The 26,836-nt window shown below is 39.5% G+C and overlaps 1 protein-coding gene across 1 annotated transcript in view; it reads left to right on the top strand.

Annotated features, from left to right (window-relative positions):
• The first annotated feature begins 2,016 nt into the window (after positions 1 to 2,016).
• Positions 2,017 to 26,836, top strand: part of SPON1 (spondin 1) — a 209,419-nt gene continuing 184,599 nt past the window's right edge. Inside the window, exons 1-2 of the mRNA XM_086749024.1 lie at positions 2,017 to 2,709; positions 9,401 to 9,507. Of these exons, the coding sequence (XP_086605150.1) occupies positions 2,487 to 2,709; positions 9,401 to 9,507 (330 nt within the window). The 5' untranslated portion in view covers positions 2,017 to 2,486. The remainder of the gene's footprint in view (positions 2,710 to 9,400; positions 9,508 to 26,836) is intronic.

Here is a 26,836-nt window from a genome sequence, read left to right as displayed (position 1 = left end):
AGAACTCTGGCTCAGAACAAAGGCAAATTGTGCAGAAGCGTGTGCGGTTCCTGCCATGAATGCTTCAGTGAGGTAATTGCTTTCCAATCAATTTCAGCTAAAGAAATGAAAAGTCAAGTATAGAGAATGAAACAAATTCACAAGCATCTTATACCAGCATGGTTATAGTAGTCTTGTAATTTTCAGTTCATATTGGTTTGCTTTTCTTCACCGTTACGTTTGAAGAACCTGGATAAAGTGAACCTTGTTCTCACGAAGTGAATGAGCTGAACATAGCTTTCATATGATCTCCAAGAGTCTATGACAGTGCTGAACTGTAGTCGCTTAATTGCCTAAATGAATGTGGGTCTTCGGAAGCATGCAACTAAATATCCTGCATAACCAAGCCCACGCAAAGCTTCAGTAGCAAAATCAGACTGAATGTTGTTGCCCTAAAGATGATGGGTCAAGTTGCCCTTGTACTGGCATGTTGGATGGGAAGGGAACAGTGAAGGGAGAGGACTGAGTGCAAGCAGATGACCTGGCAGATTACACTGGAAAGTGGGGATTGTTCTTTCTGCCTCATTCAGCAGAATCAGAGGAACAAAAAAAGCAATTTGTGCTTTTATCCTCCACAGCTGAACCCTTCTTTCAGCTGTGAAGGTGTCTACAGTCAGCCTGGATCTCCAAGTCATCTGGCAGGAGCAATGTAGATGGTAACATGGCCACTTTTGCAGGTGCCAAAGCAGGCATATGTGTAAGACTAGGATGCTACCATTCAGCGCAGGTACAAAAGATTTGACTGCCACCTCTTCAGAAGCATGTGGATGGACATCGTCAATAACTCCTTTTTTTTTTTTTTTTTTTTTTTTTTTTTACAATAAAAGCTAAAATCTCATCCAACTATTAACATTAACTGTCTTTACTGAACATATATTTTGAGGCTGTGCTGGTTTACATTCTTTATAAACGTATAACATAAAGCCTAAAATATAGACAAGCTTACAGTAGCAAAGCTCTTGGAAAGTAACCTTCCAGAAAGTAAAATGTTCAGCATCCTCACAGAGATCTTGATGAAGAAACAGCTTCATTTGGCAGCACTACGTGGCTAAACAACTTCCAAAGGTCAGATTGGAACCCAAAATTTTACAAATTGGATACTAGTAAATGCCTTAGTAGGTACCAGGAGGGTTTCAAGCTGCTTGCTATTTCCTGTACTTCCTTGGAAGTTGTGCTTAAATGCAGTTGCATTCATCCATCTGCTACACTTTTGTCTCAGAGAAAGTGGTTAGAAAGGGTTTTGTGCCCTATATCTAGCATCCTGAAAGTATTCAGGTCTTGATCGAGAACAAACCTTTCTGATTTTCCCCTCCACTTACAAAGCAGTGGAGGGAGGGAGAGAAGAGCAAGCAGCATTTGGAGATCAAAACGCTGGAGTTAGGGACCCCAGCAGTCTAGGTTCATTTTTTTTTTCTCCACCCTGTAAACTTCTTCTGTGGATTTAGATAAGTCATTGAGTGTCATTGTGCCTCAGTGTGCCTTGTATAAAGGGGAAATAATGGGACCTGCTTTCTCCTGTTTTCATCTCTTTGGGTTTTCTGAGTGTTGGAGCAGACCTCTCATGTCCATGTAGGTGGACTGTGCTATGCTGTTGTGTGTACCTGATGCGCATGCACGTACGCTTACATAGCCCGCGTCTCTGATATGCACGGTTGTGGGTTGATGTAGAAAGGAATCTCATGTTTCTGGCACGTCCACCCCTCCTCATCTCTCTCCTCTGTGGTACTCCACATGCTTACACCCAAGAAGCCACCGCCGATGCTCCTTGCTTGTGAAGCATGCGGAGAACAAGCAGTTGTCTCGGTCCATCTGCACTGATTTAGTTGATGATGTTTACCCTGTCTGCCGGCTTGTAGAAAGATGAGGGGTGTCGGGAAATTCTTTGAGCCTTGTTATCCCTACAGTATCTATAGACTTTGGCAGGAATGCGGGTGATGGATGCGAGGTCTGCGGGCTCAGTCCGAGCGGCAGCGCTGGATGTCTGGGAGACAGCGGCGTCCCCCGCGCTCCGCTCTTTCACCAAACCCTGCGAATTCAGCTCGGCTAAATAAACATCACCGAGCTGCTAATCACACGCTCTGAAACAAAACAGCACTTCACTTCGGGATCTGGGCAAGATCAGACTTCCCTCCCTTCTTCCCTCCCTCCCTGCTTCCCTCCTCCTCTCCCCTCCCCTCCCTCTCTGCCCCCTCCCTGCTTTTCCCCTCCCTCTCCCTGGCAGCCGCTGTAGCCGGTCCCTCCGACCCGGCAGCCTCATGCTGGGGGCCGCTGCCGGCTGGGGCTGACCGAGCCCCCGCCACCACCCCCCGCTCCACCCACCCCAACCCCGCCCTGCCCTGCCCGGGCCCGGCACCCGTCGCCGCCGGGCTCCCAGGCACCGCCACCGCCCCGAGGAGGACGAAAAAAAAAAAAAAAAAAAAAAAAAAAAGTTGTGCGGAGCGCCGAGGATGGGAGCCCATCTGCAGCCCCTAGCCCTGCGGCTTCTGGCGTTGACTTTCCCCTTGGTGGCGAAGGGTTTTTCTGACGAAACCTTGGAGAAAGCGGCGAAATCCGAGGGATATTGCAGTCGGATCCTGCGAGCCCAAGGCACCAGGAGGGAAGGGTATAATGAATTTAGCCTCAGGGTGGAGGGCGATCCAGAATTTTACAAGCCTGGAAACAGTTACCGGGGTAAGTTGGCCATCCTCTGCTTCCGATAATGGTCAGGACAAGTGGCCCCGGAACGGTAACGTGTCTCTGCCTGTCATCCCTGTATCCCTTTTGGCGTGTGTGTGGCTGTGTGGGTTAAGGCAGGGGAATATCCTCCCACGCATTACTTTACTGGGGATGCTTTCATGACAAGTGAGAGGGAGTTAGATTTCACAGTATCACTTTAATCCCAAACATTAAATCGGTATTAAGAGGAATTTCCTTTCCTTTATGAATCCTCTCTGCCGGCTCAGTGCTAGCACAAGATCCCAAGTTGATGTGATACAAAACACACGCTCTTCCCTCGTTTACCTACTTCTATACGATTTCTTCCTATCTCTTTAAATGTAACACTGTGACTGGGAGAAGCGTTAACGTTCTGCAGGAAGGAGAGGAAACTCGGAGCTAATTGTTCTTGCCCTGAAATATGAATGGTAATATAATGAGTTAGCATATGGGCAAACAGTGATGCAGTGAGCTGCCAACTTCCCACATTTTCCACTTATGTTTATCCCACCCTCCTTTTTGTTTTTTTTTTTTTTTTCTTTTCTTCTTTCCCGAGGAAACGAACAGATGGTTCAAAGAGGAAAGAGGCAGAGACGGTGCTAATGACCACTGTAAATAAGAGATGTAGGCATTCGTTCTTCGCTGAGCCTTTCACATACAACCCTTGAAATTAACTTCCAAAGCACATCTCAGCCTATTTTTCTAATTAATAGGCAAAGGCAGTTTTTGGTTGCTTTTCTTGCCTCACCATATAATGTCTTCGAAAACAAACCTTCTTGGAGTATACTCTTAACTTTGTATTTTAAAAGCACTTTGAAAAGAATTTGGACATTTTTAGGTATCGTAACGAATGTATTTTATAGGTATCACTTTGAAAAAGAAATGTTGAGAGTTTCTTCTAAGTGTTTCTCCTTATCTTCCCTAGATTCAGTGTAAAGAGCAATGTTTTCCCATTGCACGAACATGGGAATCTTAGCATGGATAGCGAGAACAAAGTGTGCACGTAGTATAATCATCATGTTCGCTTAAAGGTTGAAAAATACATCTGCAGCAATGATTAACTTGTTTTGAGTATCGACCTGTAACTTTGCATGATTTTTTTTTTCTTCCCCTCAAGAATTGATTTATTTTAACGTGATGTGAGGAAATACACATTTCCCACAAACTGGTTAACTGTTCCAGAGATTAGGATTAGTACCTTGAGTCTGAAAGATTTAATGTTGCGTGTCAGTTTGATACGTTTGCTAAGCAGGATAAAGATAAGTGTCAAGTTCTTGGATAGTGACAAATATGAATGTTCTTAAAAAGTTTTTTAATTTACTTCTATAAAAGCATTACTGGATATTTTCAGTCATCTGCCAAAGAAGTTTCTATTGCATGGAAATGTAGGTGGAAAGAAACTCCCAGATGAATTAGCAGAACTAATTTTTTTTATATACTAGGTCTTGACATTAGGAATTCAATTAATAAAATCACATTAATATATTGTAGCTTCTTAGAAGTGAGAAAATTACAGCTAATAGTAAAAAGTTGAAATGTAGACCAAAATATATACCCAAGTTTTTGGTCCTTAAGATTTAAGTATTCAGGTGGCACATAAGCTTATCTAGATAGTTCTTTAAGGACACTTTCTGAATGGTTAGAAGAACATAAGTAAATGTTACTGTCACGTATACGTTACCTATAGCGATAGATAAAACTAATAGCATTTCAGAAAGTTTCAAGAGCTCATTTTGAAAGGAATTTCTGCAGTACAACTGGAACTTTATTACTGTTTTATACAAAGGGTAGAAAATCAAGGTAATGATAAAAAAGTGGGATTATGGCAGGTTTGGGTTTTTTTTTAATTTGTAAATTACTAGATATACAACACTGCAGAAGATTTGCACAACCTCCATTGTGCTGAAGCCAAATGAGCCTGTTTCCATGGCCCCTGTTTGATTTAATGCAATCTGGATCATTGGCACATTTCTTATTGGTCTCCTGGAATAAACTAGTGTTTATACAAGGTGGATAATGCAGGAATTAACTGTACCTACAAATGTCATACTCCACCAAATTGATGGTATAGAGGCATGCATTTATGTTTGTGACTCTCTGTCGTTGGTTGATGTGACACCCATGTAAAACCCTCATGCTGCAACGACTGGAGAAAACATTGCCACGCTCTTGTGGTATGGGAATCACAAGATTATAGTTCACAGCTGCCATTTGTCTTTGGGAAAAATTTTATGGCTTTCCTGCAGTTACTCCCCTTTAGATCAACCAGGATCAATTTGCCCTAAGGGGAAATCCTGGGTGGGTCTGTGTGTATGGAAGCCTTGGTTTTCCACCTCTCTAGAGCTGTGATAGAGGAAAATGGCCTTGAGCACTGAATAACCCATTTGAATGGGTATGCACCTCATCTGGTCTGCAAACACTGGCAGCAGTAAATAAAGACATTCTCCTGTCTCAGACAATCAAAAACGAGGTAGCAGCAGGGCTGAGGAGCCATCCTCCTTTCCTGCCTCATGTCTAACAAAGCAACGATGGCTATAGGCTTTGCGGTATTCCACAGGGGACACGATGTGACTGATTTCTAACAGCTTATTTGGGACTTCTGATGGTGTAGCCTGCAAGCGGCCTTCATCTGCCTGGTCTTTCAGGCTGCATTGCCTCTCCTCTCATGGAGCAGGCAGCCAAATGCATGTGGTGGGCAGGTCTTCCTGTAGTACCAGGTTTGTGGGCACACCATCCTGGGGCTGAGGTCCTTTCCTAGCTGCTGGTTAACTTAGTCCTTGATGTAGCTATTCTTGCTTCTACTGAAGGTCAAAGTTCCCATTGCATTCAAAGAGCACAAATGAGCCTTAAGTTTAGATGGTGTTACGGGGTAATGATCCTTGAAAGTACTCAGTCCTAGCTTTATTGATCTGTAGAGTTAGATTAATGACTGCATGAGATTTCCATGAAAAATGAGTTTCATCCTATTAGAAAAAGAAGTGAAGTTGCTTCTCAAAAAAGGCAGTAGTATGTCCATTTCATGTGCTAACATGCAGTGGACATAGTTTCCACCGTAATATCAAGGAATTGTTAATCTGATTAAGAAAATGAATGGTCATTAGATGCTGCTACCATAGTCCTATGTGGATGCTGTTTCTGTTTTTAACAGAATTTCCACTTGTAGGTCTATTTACCTTCTCAGTTTTCAAGGAAAAGCTCATTTGAAGTTACACACTGTATTGCATTGGTTTGTGTACTTCTCTTATAAGAAATGTTGAATCTTTTTTTCTTCCCATTTCTTTCTTCTCCCCGACATGCAAACACTTTACAATACTTTGCAAACAAACCCTCATACTGTAAATATTTTAGCGTTTCTCATGTTTCACAAATTATGGATAAAAGGGGATATTAGAAGTGTATTTGTTAGTGCTTGTGCAATGTGCAACACAGGATGTGCTCTAGTGTAGGATGTGGAAAGTCGGATTTCTTGCCTGAAACCAAAAGGAGCAATTGCTTTGATCACCCCACCTTTAGCTGGGGACTCTGGGGAAAGAGGAGTGTGTTGAAGGTGTGTGCCAAAGTGCAGCTCCTAAGGTAATTAGAAATTTGCTGGAGGTGATGGAAGCAGACAAAAGTAACTGTTGATATGCAATCTTCCCTTTAAAGTAAAATTCTTAGTTTTGAGACTTGTACTGAGATGTAACTCATCTTTACAGGAAGTTTATATTGTTCAGTGAACGTTAATTGATGTGAACACAGTGTGAGCAATACCCAGCTGTTTTTTAAAATGGCACAGAATTTTTACCCCAAGAAGGACTCTGAACTCTTATGCAATGGGGAGCCGCTGTCTCTTGTGAAAACCAGATGTAGCCTGACAGCTTCCCACCGCTGCCTGTGCAATGCAAGCCGCTTCCTGTGCTGAAACAACCAGTCCAGAACCATCCCTGTAACAGGGCTCTGTATTTAGGAATGCTTCAGGTAAAGCCTTGCTCTGCAGTGTTGGCTTAGCACACTGGATAGTTCAGAGAACTGACAGAAAGGTTTTCAGCTCAGAGTTAGCGTTTTGTTCTGGCCTAGCTCAGGGGTGACCAAAGCACACGTTCATCTGGGTGTCCTTAAGCTGAGGTTGCACAGATGCTTAAATCCCACATGCGTCCACTCTGCCCCTGCGGGTCATCACCCTCCCAGCCCCTCGCTTGTACCCGGGTGTCCCCGCCGCTGGCAGGAGCACCCCTGGGGCCGCCCCGCTCAGCCGCTCAGGGATTGGACCCAGCCAAACTCTTCGGTTGGGGTTTTGTGTTTTGTTTTACTTTTCAGCTGGATGCGTTCCCTGGTTCAGCTGAGAGCACAGCTGCCTGGACACGGCTGCTGTAGGAGCAGCGCGTGGTGGGGGAGGGCAGGATCACTCATGTTGGAGGGAGCATGGATTTATTCTGGGTTAAAATGACTGTGCAACCACAGCATGAGTACTGCTAACCCCAGGCATTCAAAACCTATGAGTCAGGCTTTGGAATTACCTTCCTTTTTTTTTTTTTTTTTTTTCCCCCCCTTCTCCCTTATGGCTTTTTTAGCCTTTCAGATGTCCTCTATTTTATAGGTAGGTGTTTTGTTTAGAACTTTGAAAACTGTTTGGTTTGATCTGTGAATTTCTGAGGAAAACTATGAAAACTGTTGAGTCAATTCACAGCTGCATTCTCCGCTTGCATAAGTATTTAAATATTTCTGGTGTAACCTTTTACTCATAGTGATTCAGAGTTTTGAATTGCGTATAATATATGGAAAAACTTGTTGCATGTAAAAGACCTTTATGGCAATTAGTTTCTAAGAATCAGTGTTCGAGCAAGTGTAATGCCTTTCATCCGTGTTGAGTTCAGCAGTGTGCTGTTCCCAATAACTGCAACTGAGAGGCTGGCTGTGTATTTTTGTTTAGACAGAGATGCAAAAGTTTGCAAAATTAGGCTAATAATACTAATTATTGGGCAGATAACAAATTAATGAATTAAAGCAATACTTAAAAATGTAATTAGAAATTTTAATGCTATTATGCCACTACTCAGTTCTTGTATATAAAACATGAAAGTTTCTTTCTCCCCCAAAATGATGAGCTTTAATCTTATAATAAGGTTCCATGGAATGAAAAGTGTACTGAAAATGCCCAGCGCTACTCTAAATTTGTTCAGGTGTTTGCAGATGTACAGGTCTAAACGTGGCACTTTCATTTCAATTTTTTAACCTTTTGTGTATTTCCCCAATCCTCATTTTTTCACGTATAGTCAGAGAAGATGTACAAACACCATGGTTTTTAGACCCAAATACAGCTGTGTAATGCTAGAAATCTTCAAATATCCTACTTAATATTTTTCCACTATTGACTTTCCAGATCAAAGGCTCTCCATATGTTCAAAAGGAACTCTGGGCATATTTTGAAATCCATATGTTTTAAGGGCAATCTGTCATTTTTAGTAATGTGTTTCAATCCCTCGCGACCTATTTGTGTGAGAGTCTCTTGTGAATCGTGTTCTATGAAGCAGCATTGGTAGTTGCAGTTTGTTCATGAAAACTCTGGGTGGTCTTCAGTTTTTATTGTGCCAGTCAGGGTTTGAGAGTGTGACAATGGTGTACTACAAGCATTGTGCTTAAAGTAAAAGCTACTTGAAAGTATTAGTAGTTCAGTTTTCTGTCTCTTTTCCTTTAATTAATTTTTTTTTTTTTCTTAAAATTTATCTCTGTTTCATAAAAGGATTCCAATAAGGTGTTGAAAAGAGTTCAGTAATTTTAAAACTCTGCCGAAAGTCCTATCTTTTCTCTCATTCCATCTTTCTGGTAGTGCTCAAAACGGCCACAGCTGACGTAACTCAAGTGTTGTGGGGTGGTGCTTAGGTACTGATGGTGGCAAATAGAAAAATCATACAAAGGTATCTTGCACTAGCAGAAAATGAGGGATGTAATCCTGGTGCTGAGCATGGTAAAATCAGATTAGTCAGCATTATGTTATGTGTTTTCTGCTGGTGGATCCAATGACGCCTTCCTGGTCAGGACTGCTGTGTGTTTTGCTGATGTGTAGGATGCTTTGGCAATCAGAGCTGGCCGCACAATCTTTAGAGGTCAGCTTTAGCCATGAGTTTAACTGTGTACTGTTCTGCCCTGGGGTTAATGTCGAGGCAGGATAGTTTTAGAGCTAACATCTCCATCAGCTGCAGTACTGTGTTGAGTGTGAGAGTCAAGCTGGAGCAGGCAATCTTGCTTTACAGTTGAAACTTGCTGTGTACTAAAATGCCTAGATCCTTGTCTGTACTCAGAGCAGGACAGAAGCTGAAGCCAAATATTCAGGAGATGTTCTCTCACATTAAAAAAAAAAAAAATCGACAGAAAAAAAAAACCCCAAATATGTGTGTCCTGCCCCCAAAACAACAAGAACAAAATAATCCTCCTGCAGGGGCAGGGTGTGTGTGTATGTAAATAAAATAGCTGCGGTATTTCACATCATGCCAGTGTCAATTTATGTGGAAACTTGAACTGAACATTTTTGTATTCTGGCTGGCTCTGCTCTGTGTTATTAGTGCTCTAGCTTTTGTTGATAGCAGCTTAAAACACACAACTTTCAAGTTGAACAATGATATTATATGCAAATGGCTGATTTAACAATTAATATCATGTAGTCATTATTTCTCTGTTTATTAAATCCCAGTGACGCTTTCTGCTGCCACTCCTGCTTACTTTCGAGGATTCACGTTGATCGCACTCAAGGAAGGAAAAGAAGGTGACAAAGAAGAAGATCATGCAGGAACTTTCCAGGTAAGAGAACTTTCCCAGACCTGTGCCTCTAGGAGTCTTTCTCACTGTATGCTTGCTCAAAGGGAGATGTTACATGCACAGCAGAATGCAGACTGTGCTTAAGTAAGCAGAAACATTTGTGGGTGTTGACATGAGAAAACCAGCATATTTTATATTCCATGCAACCTCTTCTAGAGGTCAAGGCTTTTGTACCTTGACTTCAGCTTGCCTTCCCACATTCTTACAGTTAAACATAAGCATCAGTTATATGAACTAGAGCCTGGGACACCTGAGTTTGTTATCCAAAGTGAACATGAAAATTGTTTTACTCACGTTTTGCTTTTTGTATTTCTTTGCCTAGATATTTTTGTCCATTCAGAAGTAGATTATGACTCTGAGAAGTGTGTTTGCCACAGCTGTAATGACTGTTTTGGCAGTCATAAATTAGATTCTGCTGTTTTATTGATGCTCAGTACTACTTTAGACAACGAACACATTCAGTGGGATGAAATGTTGTTTATCGTTATTAAAAGGATCAGAATCCAAAGTGATGATTCACAAAACAGTATTTCCAGCTATTTCAAGATCACATTGCATGAAAGGAATTCTGGAAATAGAATACATGTCATATTTATGAAACTAGGTAGAAATTATGTAGATTTGTTGATTCTCAGATGAGATATTATTTGCTATTTGACTTAGAAATATTGTTGAATGATACTGATTAAAATTTACAGGATGAGTAATAATATTGATCCTAATCTTTATAATAATTTATAGATATAAGTTTTTGCCTCAAAGCAGCATTTCTATGTTTTCAAGGGAAATACTCGGAAGTTCCAATTTTGGTGATCTACAAGGAGACAGAAATCAGCTTAATCCTAGCATCTCTTCCTCAAGTGTCTTCTGGTTTTTGTATGCAGCAAACATGATGTGCAAACTCAATACATTTTTGCCTTATTTTCCTATTGAGTTTGCTTGGAGGCCTCTTGCTGGCTTTCATACGTTTTGTAAGAAAATCTAGAATAAGTGAGAACTTATTTGATGTTGGAATAACTCAGTCTTCCTTAAAATTAAACAATTTCCTAATATCATTTGGGAGAACTCTGTTTAATATGGACAGGTTTGAGTTTTTCTGGTTTTGTTTTCTTGGTGGTTTTTTTTTTTGTTTTTTTTTTTTTTTTGGTTTTTTTTTTTTTAAGAATAAGCTAGCATTACAGCATCAGCTACTGTTAAGAAGTAGAAATGGCAGTGCTTCATCTATTTTAAAGTAAACTTGTCACCATTAATTTCTGTATTTCAGTTGTTAATGTCTCTATAGCTGTGGCTAATGGGAAAGGCTTGGTCTGAGTTTTGCCTTTATGGCCAGGCATATGTCTAACTCATAATGCAGGGAGAAACTCGCTAAGCTTTACTGAAGTACAGAGGAATTTTGAAGTCAGCAGAGTGGGAGGCAAATGAAAATTCTGTATAGATAAAAAAAAAAAGCCCAATGGATCTCAGTGGAGGGAAGATTGTTTAATTAGCTTTATTTTATGAATTGCAATCTGAGATCAGTATTCTAATTGGCAGATGAGAGTTTCAAATTTTATGCATAACTAAATTTGTATTTCTGTGGCACAAACAGTACTCGCTGTGCTCATCCCACATTAGCACAATTAGCTGAAGTTCAATCAGATAGCGCCTGCCAGTTCTGCCTGTGCTGATACAGATTTAAGATTCTTATTTACGTATCCAGTGAATGCTTGCAGTAATGAACATCAATGTCTCTTGTATCATGGCTAGGTGCTAGTAACTAGAGGAGGAAAAAAGAGGTTTAGTTCAAGGGATTGCACTGTGCTTTCTTTGTAATGTGAAGATCCTAATGGTGTCTAAACAGCTGTGCAGAGTAAGAAAAGCCTGTGTGTGCAGTAACGTGCATGCCACTCGCAGTTATATATTTCCTGTGCTCAGATGGAGAATATGTTATTCAGTGAATTACCTGGTTGAATAGAACTCAGTGAAAATTCCTTAACAGTGGCAAGAGACTAAATGCTAGTTCTGGACTACTGGTATAAGCCTCTGCCTCCATGAGGAGACATATTTACTTTTCAAATAATATTCAAAACAGAGCACATGAATGCCCTGCATGAAGCAAAGTGCTTCATTCATATTAGCAAGACTTTGCACTATAAGCACTAGAGAAAGAAATGAAAGTTGTCCACATAAGACATATGCTTCACCCCCATGCCTCAGAGACTCTAAACCACCATATTTTCAAGCTTGCGCGCACCACTTCCAAATAATGAAGTATGGGTTGCAGTGTCTTCCATGGGGAAAACCCGACTCCACTCTTCAGTGTTAAATTGATCAACAGGTGCACTGCCTCAAAGTATGGGGCATGTGCTCGACTAGCAAGGTGTTCAATAAGGACTAACATCTCCGTGACTGGCACGGACATGGTACACTCAGGCTGGAGGAACGTTTTTTCGAAACCACGGTGATGCCGTAGCAGGTTGAGTTCGCCCTGCAAGGCCTTTGCTTTGTCTTTTACAACCTCGTCGTGCCTCGTTTACTCTTGTCTGACTCTGCAAGTCAGCAGATATGGTCAATCTTCATTAATCATTAAGCTGCAGGGTCTTGATCCTATAAATAGCACAGCTGTTAACATTCTTGGTCGGACAGGTTTGTTTTTTTTTTGGTTACCTTTCTATTTTCCGTGGAGTAAAGACCTTTATAGAGAAGTGTAGCTTGGACTCCACCATTCTAAATCTGTTTTCCTCTGAGACTTTAAAATCCGATTTTACTGTTTGTTTACTTAGTGCAGCCAAACTCTTTTTCTTTGTCCTTGTAGTGCACCCAGGGCACAATTTGGCATTAAAATAAACAAATCTCATTGTCTCCCACAAACACACAAACATATGTTAAATAGCCGAATTAAATATGGGTAGGGAATTAAAGATGCCAAATACAGTCATAGAAGTTAGGGGATATAATAATACAGCTCTTGCTTGTGCCAGTGATGATTGGAGAACTCAGAGGTGCACTGCAGCGCTGGGAAAGCTTTGGCTATCACATCCCATTGGCCCCCCTACACAAGCCGTTCCCAACTGTTATGCAGACTGATCTCTCTCTTTTATAATGTTTATCAACAGTCTGCAAATTGTTTGAAGGCAAGTTATACTTGAAGGCAACCATCAAGCACTGATTGACTATAGAACAATATCTATACAGGCCATCTTTAATCAACATATGTATGTAATGTAATATATTTAGTCTGGTAAATAATGTAGAATATTAGATCAGATAAGGTTCAGCATTAAATTTCTATCTTCCTCATTCTCTAAGGAGGACTAAATATTCCAAGAAAATTCTTGGTGGATATTTTTCTGAGTCTGTTCTGAAGAAGTGTTCAACAACAACTAAAGATTCATCTCTTCAAGTGGCCTGTACAATATATTACATTTTATAGAGAATTTAAGGAAAACTTTGTAGAGCTTTTCCTAATATTTAAACTGAGTCTTTGTAATAGTTGTTAAATTGCTCTCTTATCAGATTATCTTCCTAAATTAAGAATTTGATACCTTATGAGGCAGTTATTCTGAAGTTTCCCTTATTCTCTCTCCAATTCCACACACTCTCTACCTGTTTCTTATTAAAATGTTGTCATTGTAGGGCGTCTTTTTTTTTTTTTTTTTCTATTTTGCCATTTCTACAGTCAAGTTGAGAGTTCAGTCTTATTTATATTGCCCGGAACTGTACAGAGTAGTCAATCTGGATCCTCAGCGTATAATTATGTAGAATTTAGACACAATAATCCTTTGGAGTATCCTAATTGCTTCCCTTGTCTTCATGCAGAATCCTCTAAGTGTATGCGACTTCTCTTTATTACAGGAGCATCTCAGTATTGTATGGGAGGTTGGCGATAAAGTCCTAAATCCTTTCCTGCATGTACTGCTGCCTACATTTTCTATCTGTGCATTTTATTCTTTCTAAGTGTAAAGCTTTCTATTTGTATTACTGCATCTTCAATTTATCAAGAAATTTCTGAACTACAATCCTATCTTTTGAAGTGCTCACCGTTTATCCAGAAATCAGTGCTATTTGTGGACTTTGTAAATACGTTCTTGACAATTAAACAGTCCGTATAAAATATTGTGTGCAAACATCACCTGCTTTTCTCACGTACAGCGATAAACTGAGTCGTAAAGACTCGAAATAAGACACTTCTCTGTATTGTTTTGGCATAATCACTTGTTAGATTCTTATGTCCACTCTTTTTGAGATAGTTCAGTGTTAAATGCATTCATCATAGTAGTGTTCCTGGAGGTGTCCTTTTGACTTTGCTCTAGGGTGGATCAAGAAATTCTTGGTTTAGGTCACTGAATTTAACAACCCACCAGGGCAAAACCAAGGTAAGAACATAACCAGGCACAGCAGTAGCGAGAGTGAGGGTTTCCTTAAAAGTATGGAATTTATAACAGCTAGGGACGTGTGCTGAAGAAGAAAACATTTTAGGAAACTCGGAGTAGTAGTGAGATAGGTAAGGTAAGTGGTCCTTTATTCCAAGTCCTCCTCCTCTAGGTTTACCCTGAAGCAATAGCCTCAAACATTGCCTTTGTTTTCGAAGAGGTGCTGACTGGTGACCATTTCTTTTGATGCTATTTAGCTGACTGATGTGCTTACCAAAGCTTTTAGATTAAAAGCTATTTTTACAAGCTCTTAGAAAAGCGGTTCCTCAATTGCTGTGTTCCAGCACTTTACAGCACTCTTACATCTTTTTAAGCAGTTGATACACTGCATTTTGAAAGAAGCAGTCTTAAAAGGCTCTTAGTCGTGTCTCATGATTTATTAGTTCTTGTATTTATAAGCAAAGTTTTGTTTATTTTTAAATGAATAACTGCAATTATTTATTAAGCTTTTTATATTAAAAAATTAAGCTGTACTTGTGTAATCTTGATGTTGCACTCAACTTGTAGGGTTGTTTTTTTTTTTTAACCTTGTATCCCAATAGAAGCACATCAGGCTGCTTAATAAATGGCTTATTCTGACATGTATGAAGTGTTGTAGTTTTGTTTAGCAAGCATTCAGAACTTTCAAGTATTTTGTTCATGTTTGCATTCTCTACATTCCCAGCATCTTATCACTGAAACCAAGTCTGTCATCTTACTGCTTATAAGCGTAATGAAGTAATGCATTTTTACTCTGGTTTGGTGTGAACTGTTCAGTCACCAATGGTTTGCCAATCGAGGTGGGAGGGATGAATTTCCAGTTCATAGTGAAACGACATAGTTTACATTTCTTAGTAAAGCTTCCTCACACTACTGAATGAAAACAATGCTCCTATCGAATTAAAGTTTCAAATTTTAAAAATTATTCAGGGTTTTCATGAAGGAGGACTGAGACATTACGACTCAGAAACATAATCTTCAAGTGACATATGATGTGAGGGGGAAAAGAAAAAGAAGAATGGACACTAACTATTTACTTGTGCCTTTAAACTTAGTAATTATGTGGCCATGACATATATACCTACTTTACATTTATCAAACAGAAAAGAATACAAAGTTGTGTACATTGGTTTAGAAAAGAGACAGATGCTGTACCCCTAAGAAAGGGGGAGAATGCAGTTGCATCCGAACCTCTAAATGAAAATTATCTTTCTGAAGTATTGATCAGCAGTCCTGCTATTAGTAGGAGATAAATCAATGTGAAACAGCTGTACACAGTCATTAAATTCATAATCCAGAGCTATAATTACAGGAGTGTGTTAAATGTGAAAGAATCAGAATATGCCAGGTATATGTTTTGGAGCCTGAGAAGGTGGAGATGAATTCTGAGTCTGTAAAAATTAAGTTTCCTGGTCTTTTCCTTTTGCAAGAGTATTCTTGAATTTTCTTTCTATAAGAATCATTGCATATTTATTCTAGACTGAAAAAAATACATAATTTTATAATAGTAAAACAAGATCTAGTTCACTTTTACTGTATGGTGGAATGATTGTCCTTGATGAAAACTTTCAAACATTTTTATAGAACTCTCTGACTTTCATATCATGATAGTCAGGGATTAAATATGAGCTTGAAAAAAGAAGAGGTACCTGACACAACCAGTTCTAGCGTTGGTTGGAAAATGTGAGCACTTTGAGATTAAATAAAGAAATCTTGGTATGCTAGAGAAATCTTAAAGTTAACCATTTATTGGCAAGGTTTTGGTTAAAAATTGTGTCGGGAGATAGTAATGTCTTGCTTCAGACAGTAAAACATAATCATTTAAAGTAAGAATGATGAGCACCAGGAACTTGGAGAAGAGAAACAGCTCTGTGACAGTGATTATTTGCTACTGATGAGGCTGTAGAAAAAACACTAGATTATGACCATGCAGAGGTTTTTGCACCATTCTTTTACATTGATTTTGTTTGTTCTCATTTGGACTTGTGTTATCAATGGGGTAAATTTTTTTTATATTGTAACATTTAGTACTTTTTGCATATATAAAATGTTGTCTTGTTATACCTTGGGAACTCCCTCAACTCATTGTAGACACAGTTGCCATGTTTTTTAGCATTAATTATTGAGACCATAAAATTGTTATGTATTTGATTATAACGTGTAATACATTTACAAGGAGGAAATAAATATTGTTATACTTGCTTGCAAGGTAACTTAGTTCACTACTGAATGATAATGGGTTTCAGTTTCTTAGCCTAGGCTCTTATTCTGTTGTCGACTCACTTTATTTTTACCCTGTGAGTTTTCATGTACCTTCCTGGTTTATCATATAACAGGGAAAGAGCTAGGAGTTTTTCTGCTGAAAGCCCTCTGGGATTTATGTGGCCCATACTCTGCCACTGTGGATGCTGGGAGGATGAGAGACAACAGGTACGAGGCAGGGTAAGACCAGATGTAAGGAAGAACTCTTTCTTTACAAAAAAAGTCCGGTGGTGGCAGAAATTGTCCAGAGAAGACTGCATTCTCCACTCTTGGAGGTTTTGAAGGCTTGTCTGGTTACAAGTGTTTGTATTTTTCGTCATGTATTTTGATAATTGGAGTTATGAAAAGATGCCAACACATACAGTACTATCCAGACTCTAGTACATACATGCTCCAGCACAGTTACACTCAGTCTGTAGTGCATATATTCTTTTACATGGACCTTTGAATCAATCTGAAGAAGTTCATAACCATAGATTTTGTATTGAAAATCTTCCCTATGTGTACCTTTGCTCATACCTTAGAGCACTCAAACCAGTGACCTCTTCCCCCCACCCCTCTTTAACAGGGCATATTCATGCTGATGGGAGACTGGTTGTGTAACCCTGACTTCTCCTCAGCCAGCTTAATTTTAAATATGCTTGAGTGCCTTTTGTAAGGCTTTTCTTGCTATGTCACTACCATCAGTTTTAAAACATTAAATTATTATTTAATTTATTTATTTTGCTTTAATTTATCTTTTGCTTGGTTTTGTTTTGGTTTGTTTTTTTTTTTCTTTCTTCACCGTTTTTCTGTCTCTCTGGTTGTGGAAATGATAATCTAGCTTCTTACCATGTAGTTTTCAGTCCTCCTTCTTTGTTTAATCTAGTCTTATCTATTCTCTTTTTCTTTATATCTAATTTTTTTTTTCTTTTTTTTTTCTTTTTTTTTTCTCCCTGCTGGAGAAATACTCTTTCTTGAGAATGACTTCAAATGAAGATTGTATCACAGTAAGAGCTTATGTTTTTTTTTTGAAAGGGTTATGCTTAAACAAATACTTTATTTGTTGATGTTTCAAGTTCTGCTTTCAAAAAAAAAAAATCCAACCAACGAAAAAACCACTAAGAACCGCCAAACCAGGGAGCACGCCTGTTGAGATACGCTAGCTAAAACTCCAGACTCCTTTTCAAATCCAAGGCTTATCAGAGTCAGGTTATCTCAAGTTTTAACTTCTGCCCTGCCTTGCAGTCTGCCAGTGTGTGGAGCCTGCCTCTGTAGTGCCAGAATACATCATGGTAACATACCAGAATTGCCTAATTAAATCTCCTGATAAAGAAGGAATATCTACTAGTTTATTCTGTTCCTTGGATTAGCACTAAACTGTAAGGCTTTCTGCTTCTAAGAGGCTCCTGCATAGGCTCATTAGAGAATTGTTTCCTAGAATTTGGTACTGTCACTTAACAAATCAGCTCCACTCTGTGGCAAGAAGGCACAGAAGAGCAGGTTGTGATGAGCAGGGGTTTGGCCTCTTCTCCCAGGCAACAAGCAGGACCTGAGGAAATGGCCACAAGCTGTACCAGAGGAGGTTTAGATTGGACGTGAGGAAAAACTTTTTCTCCCAAAGAGTGGTCAGACACTGGAATGACCTGCCCAGGGAGGTGGTGGAGTCGCCGTCCCTGGCAGTGTTCAAGAGGCGGCTTGATGAGAAGCTACAAGATATGGTTTAGTAGCTGTGGCAGCAATGGTAGTGGGAAGATGGTTGGACTAGATGATCTTATAGGTCCCATCCAATCATGTGATTCTATGATTCTCTGATAAGAAGCGAAGAGAGGGAATGACACTAGAAGCATCATCCCTTTCTGCCATGGAGACTCTAGTCCACTCTTCAGACACATCAGTGTTGGGAGTCCCCTTTTGGGACTTGAGACCATTTGAGGGTTCTCTGTTCGGTTCTTGCTTCCAGACTTGAGGCCAGTTTTGCATTTTTAAGTATTTCAAAGAGTTAGCCAGTGCAGATCCCAATAACTCTTTTGTCGGTCAGTAGAAGCTGTATGTTATTCCCCTGGGCAGTATTTAAGAGGACATATCAATCTCAGTGACTCCTAAAGGAATGTCCTTCAAATATTCCTTTTCTCCAGCCCAGGTAATCTTCCTAACTTATTGTTATTCCAATGTCAGATAGTCTTTCTTTGATGGTGACTCACCTGGGCAAGAAATTTTAGGAAAGACGTTTAACTCTCTGGCAACAGCCAGATGCTTTACAATTACCATAGGGTAACTGTAATTGGTTACAACTCTAGGTGTATGGTAAGCTTCAAATTCATTGAAACACCTATTCAGCATCTCTTTATTCATTCCTAATGTTGCCATCAGGCTTTCCTTCCTAGATTTCCCTTTTGGTTTCCTCATTATTTACCAGCTTCATCTAAAGCACTCATCAATTACTCTAGATTCTTTGTGTCTCTACTGAGAAAGATCAGCACTCTTATCTCATTAGGTCCCATTATCCTTCTTTAATGCTCCAGGAATTACCTCTGATGTAGTTATTTGCCATTCTACAACATCAGAAAACCTTCAGCGTGTCAGTTCCAAGTGTTTGTTCTTTGCACTTCCACTTTACATCACGTTACAAAGCTTTTATCAGGTATTCCCTCTGATGGGGACTTCTTCAGCTATCACTGCCTGTAATCCTAACTATGAGAGCTGTGGATCTGGACAACCATGCTACCCCCATAACGACACAGTTTTAAAAGGAAGGGTTATTCTGGGGAAATGTGCTTATTCTGACACCTTTCTCCAAATGAGCACTGCTGGCTACCAGATTACAATGACTAGGCTATAGAAGTACAGAATTATATCTGTACTTGAAAGCCTTTTTTCATAATGTGGTTTCTTTTCCCTTAAAGTGAGGGCAGAGCAAGGGAAGTGGAGGGTGAAGACGATGATAAAGGCTGAGGCTCAGCTTGACGGTTTCTCCAGGCTATATGGAGTTTTCTGCTACTTTAAGAAAATCCTGCTGTCAGTCCTGTGGACTTTTGAGGAAGGTACATGTATGCCAGTAGAAGATCTCTCAAATTTAAATGCCTCCCCCCTCCCTTTCTCCCCCCTTGTGTCTTCAGAGAGTTTCTGGTGACTTAGAAATTGAATAAATCTTTTAAATTTGGGAATTTACCTACCTGACTTGTTCGTGAATGGCTGTTGTAGGGAAAATCCTTCCTCCAGGCTTCACAGTCAAGTGAGGCAAGTCAGTTCTCATTGCAACTCATCGCTGAATTAACTGCTAGCAGAATAAATGTACTGCTTGCTATGACAGTTGTCTTGAGGACTGTTTTCTGAATTCAGAAGGCAATTCTGCATTGCCAAAGTGACAATATATTTACCTTTCATTATTCTAGACTGCATGTGTACCCTCCTCAGACCTAGATGCAGTTCACCCTAACAGTCCTTCTCCTTTACAACTGTTCCCTTTCTAACAGGGATGGTGGGGACCTCTCAGTGTTTGCAAAGGGATACTGTTTCAGCTCCCATTGCTGTCCTGAAAGGTTGTAATTGATTATTTTCTTTTCTGTGATAGCTTTCTCATGACCTAACAACCGGAGATCATTAGTCATCTGATCGCAGTGTATTTGCTCTACATCAGACTGATGCAAGATGTGTTCAGGGAAATGACCATAGCTTTGAATTTTGGTGCATTCAACATGTTTGCCTTTCAGTGCTTTATCTAATATACCTTCATAGAAGTTTTTAGTCATTTCACATCATACAGCCATGAATGGAAATCCGTAATGATGTCCTCAGAATAATATGCAAGGACTCATACAACTAAAAAATCTACCTTCTGCTCCTAAATGCATCAGACATTTTGATTCAATGTTAGTCTTTATTCAAGACACTTTGCAGAGATGTTTCTGATTAGAATGCTTGATTTTCTTTGGTTTATTTTATCTGAAAACTGTAAGGTAAGCAAGGATGTAGCTTTAAGAATCTGACCTGGTTGAAACTATTTGGAATCCTAGATTAAAAAGCCACATAACATTGCTTTTCCTCTCGCACCTATGCTTGCACAACTCCAGGAACTTGCTTCATCCAGCGTGATGCTGGATTGTTTCAGTGTAAAGTGACCTTGTCCATCCCTGGTTTGTGAAGTTTGGGATTATAAGGATATCACTAGCTGAAAGTAGTTATACAGAAGGATCTCTTCAGACATACAGACCAACTTTAGTCATGGGAATTTCTCCTGTTCTGTTACCCCACATCCCGATTTTCTGCAATTGTTTGCTATCCACCTCAGCCCCTGCTTAATGATCACCTGAATGCTATCTCCTTCCATTAATGTAAAGCCCTACCAGAGAGGTTCTCAGTGCTCATCTGCTATGTAACTATAATTTTTCAAAGGCCTCCTGAGGCACTGCCCTAGTGAGCAGTCCCACCAGGGAGACTTGTATTCGGTCCTGTCTGTCCTTCTGTGACCTTTCTGTTATCCACTCGCACTGATCCCAGCCGGCTCCCTGCATTTTGCTCTGCTTGGATTTCCTGACTATGGTCATCACTGCTATGGGAGTCATGCTTTTAGGGATTCTTTCCCATCTGCTTAATCGTTTTCTCTGACAGAATTGCCCTGGTACCTGTGCAGGACTGTCATCTTAATCAACAGACAAAGCCAGGAGGTCTAGCTTTCACTTTAAGCCAGGAGATAACCTTATCTCTGACTCCTCCTTTCCCTGACTTGCTCCTTCAGTTTGGAGACCTTCCTTAATATAAGCAGAGCTCTTGCCTTCTACATTGGCTGAACCGAGTCCTCTCCTCAGCCTCTCACTTTTGTGTATCTCTAGCAGGGAGACACCAGGGGACAGCCATAAGTAGATATGGTACCACCACAGACCACTTCTGAGTCAGGTTATTTCTCAAGCTATGTTACAGGTATTTTCATCCTAGATAGCGTCAGGTCAGCTACTTGCTTATGGGACTGACTTACAGGAGCTTGACTTACTAATCAACACTACAAAATCAAGGATATACCTAGAAATAATACATCACCTGTCAGTATAGTTATGCAGTTTTGTTTTCTGAGATTATTCTTTACTCATACTCCAAGTAATTGTGCTTGTAAAAGGACCTATTGCTGGGTCCCACAGTGGAAATCTACCAATCTACAATTATTGAAAGGGACTGAAAAGTTACTTGTGAGTAATTACATTCCTCAGAGGTGGATTGCATCTTTGTAAGCTATTTATCTCCAACCATCCCCCCTTCTGCTCTGTTTTGTCTCCCTTTTCAGTTGCTGCAAGAAAAACTGAAAATTGTATATTCCACTTTACTTTTCTTATGGCTGTATAAGGGGCAGGATATGAATGTACCCAACATGAAAGCAGAATTTTCTGGCTTAGGTACTTTTGATTTCAATTGATCCAGGCAAGTGAGTACATAATGGATGCCTGTATAGGCAAGACATTTCAAGAAGCTGTTATTACTGGTAACCCACTGAACTTCTATACAATTTTTTTTTTTCATTATAGCAAATAAATTCCCAAGCAATATTTGCTGGACAATATTTGGTGTTTTTATGCATAGTTACTTTTGATTATTAAAATGGCAGTGTATTAAAATTAATTTTAATATGAAAATAAATGAAGAATAGTGAAGAAATTCCTGATTCAGTTGCACAAAAGCTAATGTTTGGCTCTTGAGAATGCTTTTCATACTACTTGGTAATTAGAAAGGGAAATTCCCTGCTGGTATAGAGCTACCATTTTGTTCCCCATTCCTTGCATTGTCACTGTGGGTAGGGTTATTATGCAATCTCTGGCAAGCTCATCCTACCAGACTGCTTACTAATTTGTAGGCTGTAGGTGTAAACTGAAAAGCCTTCATCCTGCTTCTGTTTACTTCACAGATTGAACTGGGCTCCAATTATTCTCATGTATGTGAATTGAGGCACTGTTGTTGCTCTTGCTGCCTTTTTTTTTTTTTTTTTTTTTTTCTTTCCTTGTGGGTGGGCATAGCTCATTCGGACCTGCATTTCTTTTTCAAAAGAAACAGTTAAAAGAACGGGTATGTAAGAAATAATTACTGTTCTATAACTTTAATGATTATATATCTCAATACAGTCAGTAGTGTAGTAGAGGTTTCTTAGGGCATTGCCAGTGTTTATTCATGATTTGCATGCACGCATCAGGGTTTTGTTCTCTTGAAACTAATTTACTCTTTTGTTTTGTTTTTAAATTCCAGTTGTATGAGTAAGGCTGACTCTGCTTGTATGGAAGACTTAATTATACCTGATGTCGGTGGGTTTAGCCTGTTTGTCACAAACTTATTCTAGCTAACCTGCTGCTTTTTAAAGAGAAGGAAAACCGAGAAGGGGAGAGAGTGGACAAAGCAGCCAAAAAAAAAAAAAAGCCAAAAATTGAGAAATACTTTATACTGTAACCTCTCTTGAGCAATAGGTCACTTTCTTAGGAAAATCAGCTATCTATTTTATAGTCTTAATAGAAGCATGCTTTCTGGGAGCTTCGGGGAGGTATTTTAAATGGTTGCTAAGGCAGCAGTTTGCCTCTTGTTGATGATCCTTTTGCTCTGGCCTCTATACATGATAGTGTGGGAATCCCAGATGTAGGAATAAAGCAAGAACCTGAAGTGAGTAAATTACCCCCCACACTAATCCTACCTGTTAAGAAAATCTGCTCACACATTGTGGTAAATCCCAGTATTATTAAGATAATCATAAATGTTTTCTGTATTTGCTGCATGCACAGGATCAGTGTAATTTTTTTTGGCTATGTGAGGTTTCTTGGCTTCCTTTGAGATTCTTTCAGTAACCTAGTTTTATCATCCATAAAGGTTATACAAAGTACTTACATGAATTAGAATTGGGTTATGATATATTTAGACAGTGGGATTATATAATAACCTTAGCTTCAAATACAGTGTGTTCCAAACAATAATTTGGAGCTTTTTCTAAGAGGTTGTGTAAGATTTCTATAAAGAATGAAAAAGATCAGTGTGGTACCTACTCAAAACTCTCTGTGTATTATTTAATTCTTTTCTTTTAGTTCATCTGATGCTCATCAGCTCATCTGATTACATTAGTTGCCAAATGTATTAAACCCACATAGTAAGCAACCAGCTTTGTATGTGGTGCAGATGTTCTGCAACTGCCAGCTTCCATGGAAAGAACATAGTGTACATCATAATATGTTCTTAGGTTTCTAAACCCATTTGCCTCTGACTGCTGACTCTGAGAGATTTGGCATTTCTTTTTGGGAATAACAAACTAGATAAAACCTGTGTGAAAGCTGGTCTTGGAGTATTGCTGTTCCTTAATCCGGGAACAGGTTCGTGCCCGGTGCATGGGTGCACACAGAGTTGGGATCCAGCTTCTGACCTTTAATGCAGTTCTGTACAGAAAGGGGTGCTGGGCGATAGTGTGCAAATCCAGCACACCTATCTGGGGAGGTTGTAGGCTTTTTGTAGAAGTACAACAAAGGAGAAGTTGCACAAGTTTCTCATTCGTCAGCTTTTAGTTACGTACTTCTGCGCAGGTCCTGATTATTGCTTAGTTTGTTATACAAAGGCGGTCAGACATTAATATGTAGGGTCATCCTCCCAGGGATGTGATTGTTATCATACCAATTACTTTCGGGCAACCATACAGTGGCTTGTCTTTGTTGACAGCTCATTCCTGCCCCCTTATCTCCCATCTCCCTGGTCGGGAAGTGACTTCTCTTGCTGTAATTCTTCGCTCTGAGGAACACAGTATGACCGTTTCTGTTAATATTTTTACATCCATATGTGTTGTGTACCAAAAAAAGTTAGTTTATGCCTGAACCAAATAAGCCAGAATGACATAAATATGGGAAGGAACATTGCAAGACTGAAAATGTGGTGAACGTATAAATTCAGAATAAAATGCTGCAGTTAAGATACTGGACTGTTAATGAAACAGTCAAACTTGTATGAGTTTAGAGAACTTGTGGCTACATTTTTTTTTTTTTTTTTTTTTTTTTTTGCAATTAAATTTACTGAATCTTGTTCTAATGATTTTCTGTCAGTGCTACCAGATTTGCATTTACACATATGGATATAAAACAGCTTTAAAATGTGCTTTTATATTGCCTTTGTGCCGAAGATTTTCAAAGTTTTGGCATAAATTAAATTCTATAAACATTTTTGTAGAATGTGGATTTATCATATCCACTTTACAGGAGAGTAAGTGGTGAAGCAACTTACTCAAGATCACATCTCACACTTTAGCCCTGATTAAACTTCAGGAGTTTTACTGTTGACACACAATGTTTGCCTCCTAAGCCAAGAATGTTTAAATAGTCGTCTTTCTTCCTGCATGTAAACACTGTCCATGCTTAAATAACAAATGTTTGTAAAATGTATAGCATTCCAGCCATAAGTGTAAAATACAACATGGGGATTTTAAAATATGGAAACACAGTCCAATTCTGTCTACGTGGTAGAGTTCCTAAAAACAATTCCAGTAATGGTAGCTGCTGTGCTGGTATGTATCAGAAAGATAAACAAGTCCTTCCTACTATGGGATTAAAATCACAAAACCTCTCCGAATACTCTCTTACTTAGCACTCCAGGCTTAGTCACTTAAACCAATAAATGGGTTTGGATCTATACTGTGTTTTAGTTCTTCCTGTTGCTGGCACAGAATCAGAAACAGCATCATTAACATATGTTTTGGCTTAGTAAACTGAATGGTGTAATGCTTGCTAAGCTCTGTATAATGTGGAAGTACTGTGTATTTAAAAAAAAAAAAGTTAAAATAATCCCAGAAGTAATAAGTGTCTCATCTATTAAATATGATTCCTGGCCTTTAATTTTAATACTTCTCTAATTACATGGTTCATATTCTGGAGATAAGTTGTCATTTATCAAGTGTTGCTACCTCCTGCAAATTAATTTTCCCTTTTTATGTCATTGAATTCCTAACCATCAGAAGTTGTTGTTCCCCTTTTTCGAGTAATTTTTTTTTTCCATACTACTTTGTTGAGGTTGTTTTACAGTTGCATACCTTATAATCTGGAGATTATTTTCTCAAGTGCAAAATTTGTAAGATTAGTCTGTAAAAGATGAAAAAGCACAGAAAAATAACTGATCCAGAGTGCTAACTTTGAGCTTTGTAGAGCTTTTAATTGAAATTTATTGAGAATAATTTAAAATAACATTGCAAGTACCAAATGTAAGTCTCTAAATAAACATGGGTGTGACTGGTCATCCATACCACTGAGGTAGATTTCCTATATCACCAAAATGCAATTTAAAGATGGCATAAGACCTCTCATGAGCTAGAGGTGATGTGCCGGACTGTGTTTAGTTTCTATAGTGAAATCTGTGCTATTTTTAGTGTTCCATGCTTGCATTCTGCAAATGTTTACATAGACAGGTTAGACTATTTGTGTCACTTATGTTGAAATTACAGGATTTTGGGTGCATTCTCAGATAAAAATCTTTCATAGTTATATGCTTCAGATTCTCACATGGGAATCTAGAAGAAAGGGACAGCTGTTTATATTCCTATATATCAACACTTCATCAGTTTAAGAGAAGATGGTATTGTCTGGACTTATTTGGTGCTGCACTTATTTTTTTCATTATACTTATTTCTTATGAGAACCCCTCCCAAATATGTATAAAGTCAGGTGACTGAAAGAAGCTTTGTTCAGGGTTGGAAAAAGTACCTGTAGCAGATTAAGTGTAGTAAACAAGCACTGGGAAGGGAAAGAAACCCTTTGTAATACATATCAAAAGTCACAAACAGAAATTCATTGACTATGTACTTCATAAAACAATACAACAGCCTAGATTGGAAGGGACATAAAGATCATCTGGCCCAACCTTTCATGGCAAAGGGAGCCTGGATGAGATTATTTATCACCTTGTCCAACCTCATCCTGAAAATCCTCAGTGATGGGGGCTCTACCACTCCACTGGGTAGGTTGTTCCAGTGATTGATTGTTCTTCCTGTAAAAACTCTTTCTTATATCAAGACGAAACTTGTCCTGGTGCAACTTGTACCAGTTGCCCCTTGTCTTCTCTATGTGGCTCCTTGTAAAGAGAGAGTCTCTGTCCTACTTGTAGCTGACCTTTAAGTACTGGAATATTGTGATAAGGTCTCCGCTGAGCCTTCACTTCTCCAGAGGGAGAAGTGGGAGGAGATCTAACTCCTTCAGCCTTTCCTCATAAGGTAGGTTCTCCAGTCCTTTGATCGTTTTGGTGGCCTTTCTTTGGACCATCTGTCTGCTTCTTTCTTGAATTGTGGGGACCAGAACTGGATACGTTATTCTAGGTGTGGCCTGACAAGTGTGGAGTGCAGTGGTACGATGATGTGTCTATCTCTGCGAGTTAATGCCCCTGTGAATGCAGCCCAGGATCCAGTTTTGCCGCTGCTGCTGCAGCAGTGTGCTGCTGACTCACGTTCAGCTTGTCGTCTCCCAGGTCCCCTTCAGAAAGCCTGCTCCTCAGCCACACAGACCCTAGCCCATCCTGGGCTCTTTGGTTGTGTCATCCCAGGTGCAGGATGCATGTCTTTGTTAAATTTCATACAATTCTTGCTTGTCCACTCTTCCAGCCTGTCAAGGTCTCTCTCTAAGATGGCTCTCCCTTCTGACATGTCCATCTCACCACCCAATTTAGTGTCATCAGCAAACTTGGTGAGGGTGTTT

The sequence above is a fragment of the Chlamydotis macqueenii genome, chromosome 5, assembly GCF_036417535.1.
Source record: "Chlamydotis macqueenii isolate bChlMac1 chromosome 5, bChlMac1.mat, whole genome shotgun sequence".
NCBI lineage: Eukaryota > Metazoa > Chordata > Aves > Otidiformes > Otididae > Chlamydotis > Chlamydotis macqueenii.
This window is presented reverse-complemented; position numbering and strand designations above follow the sequence as displayed.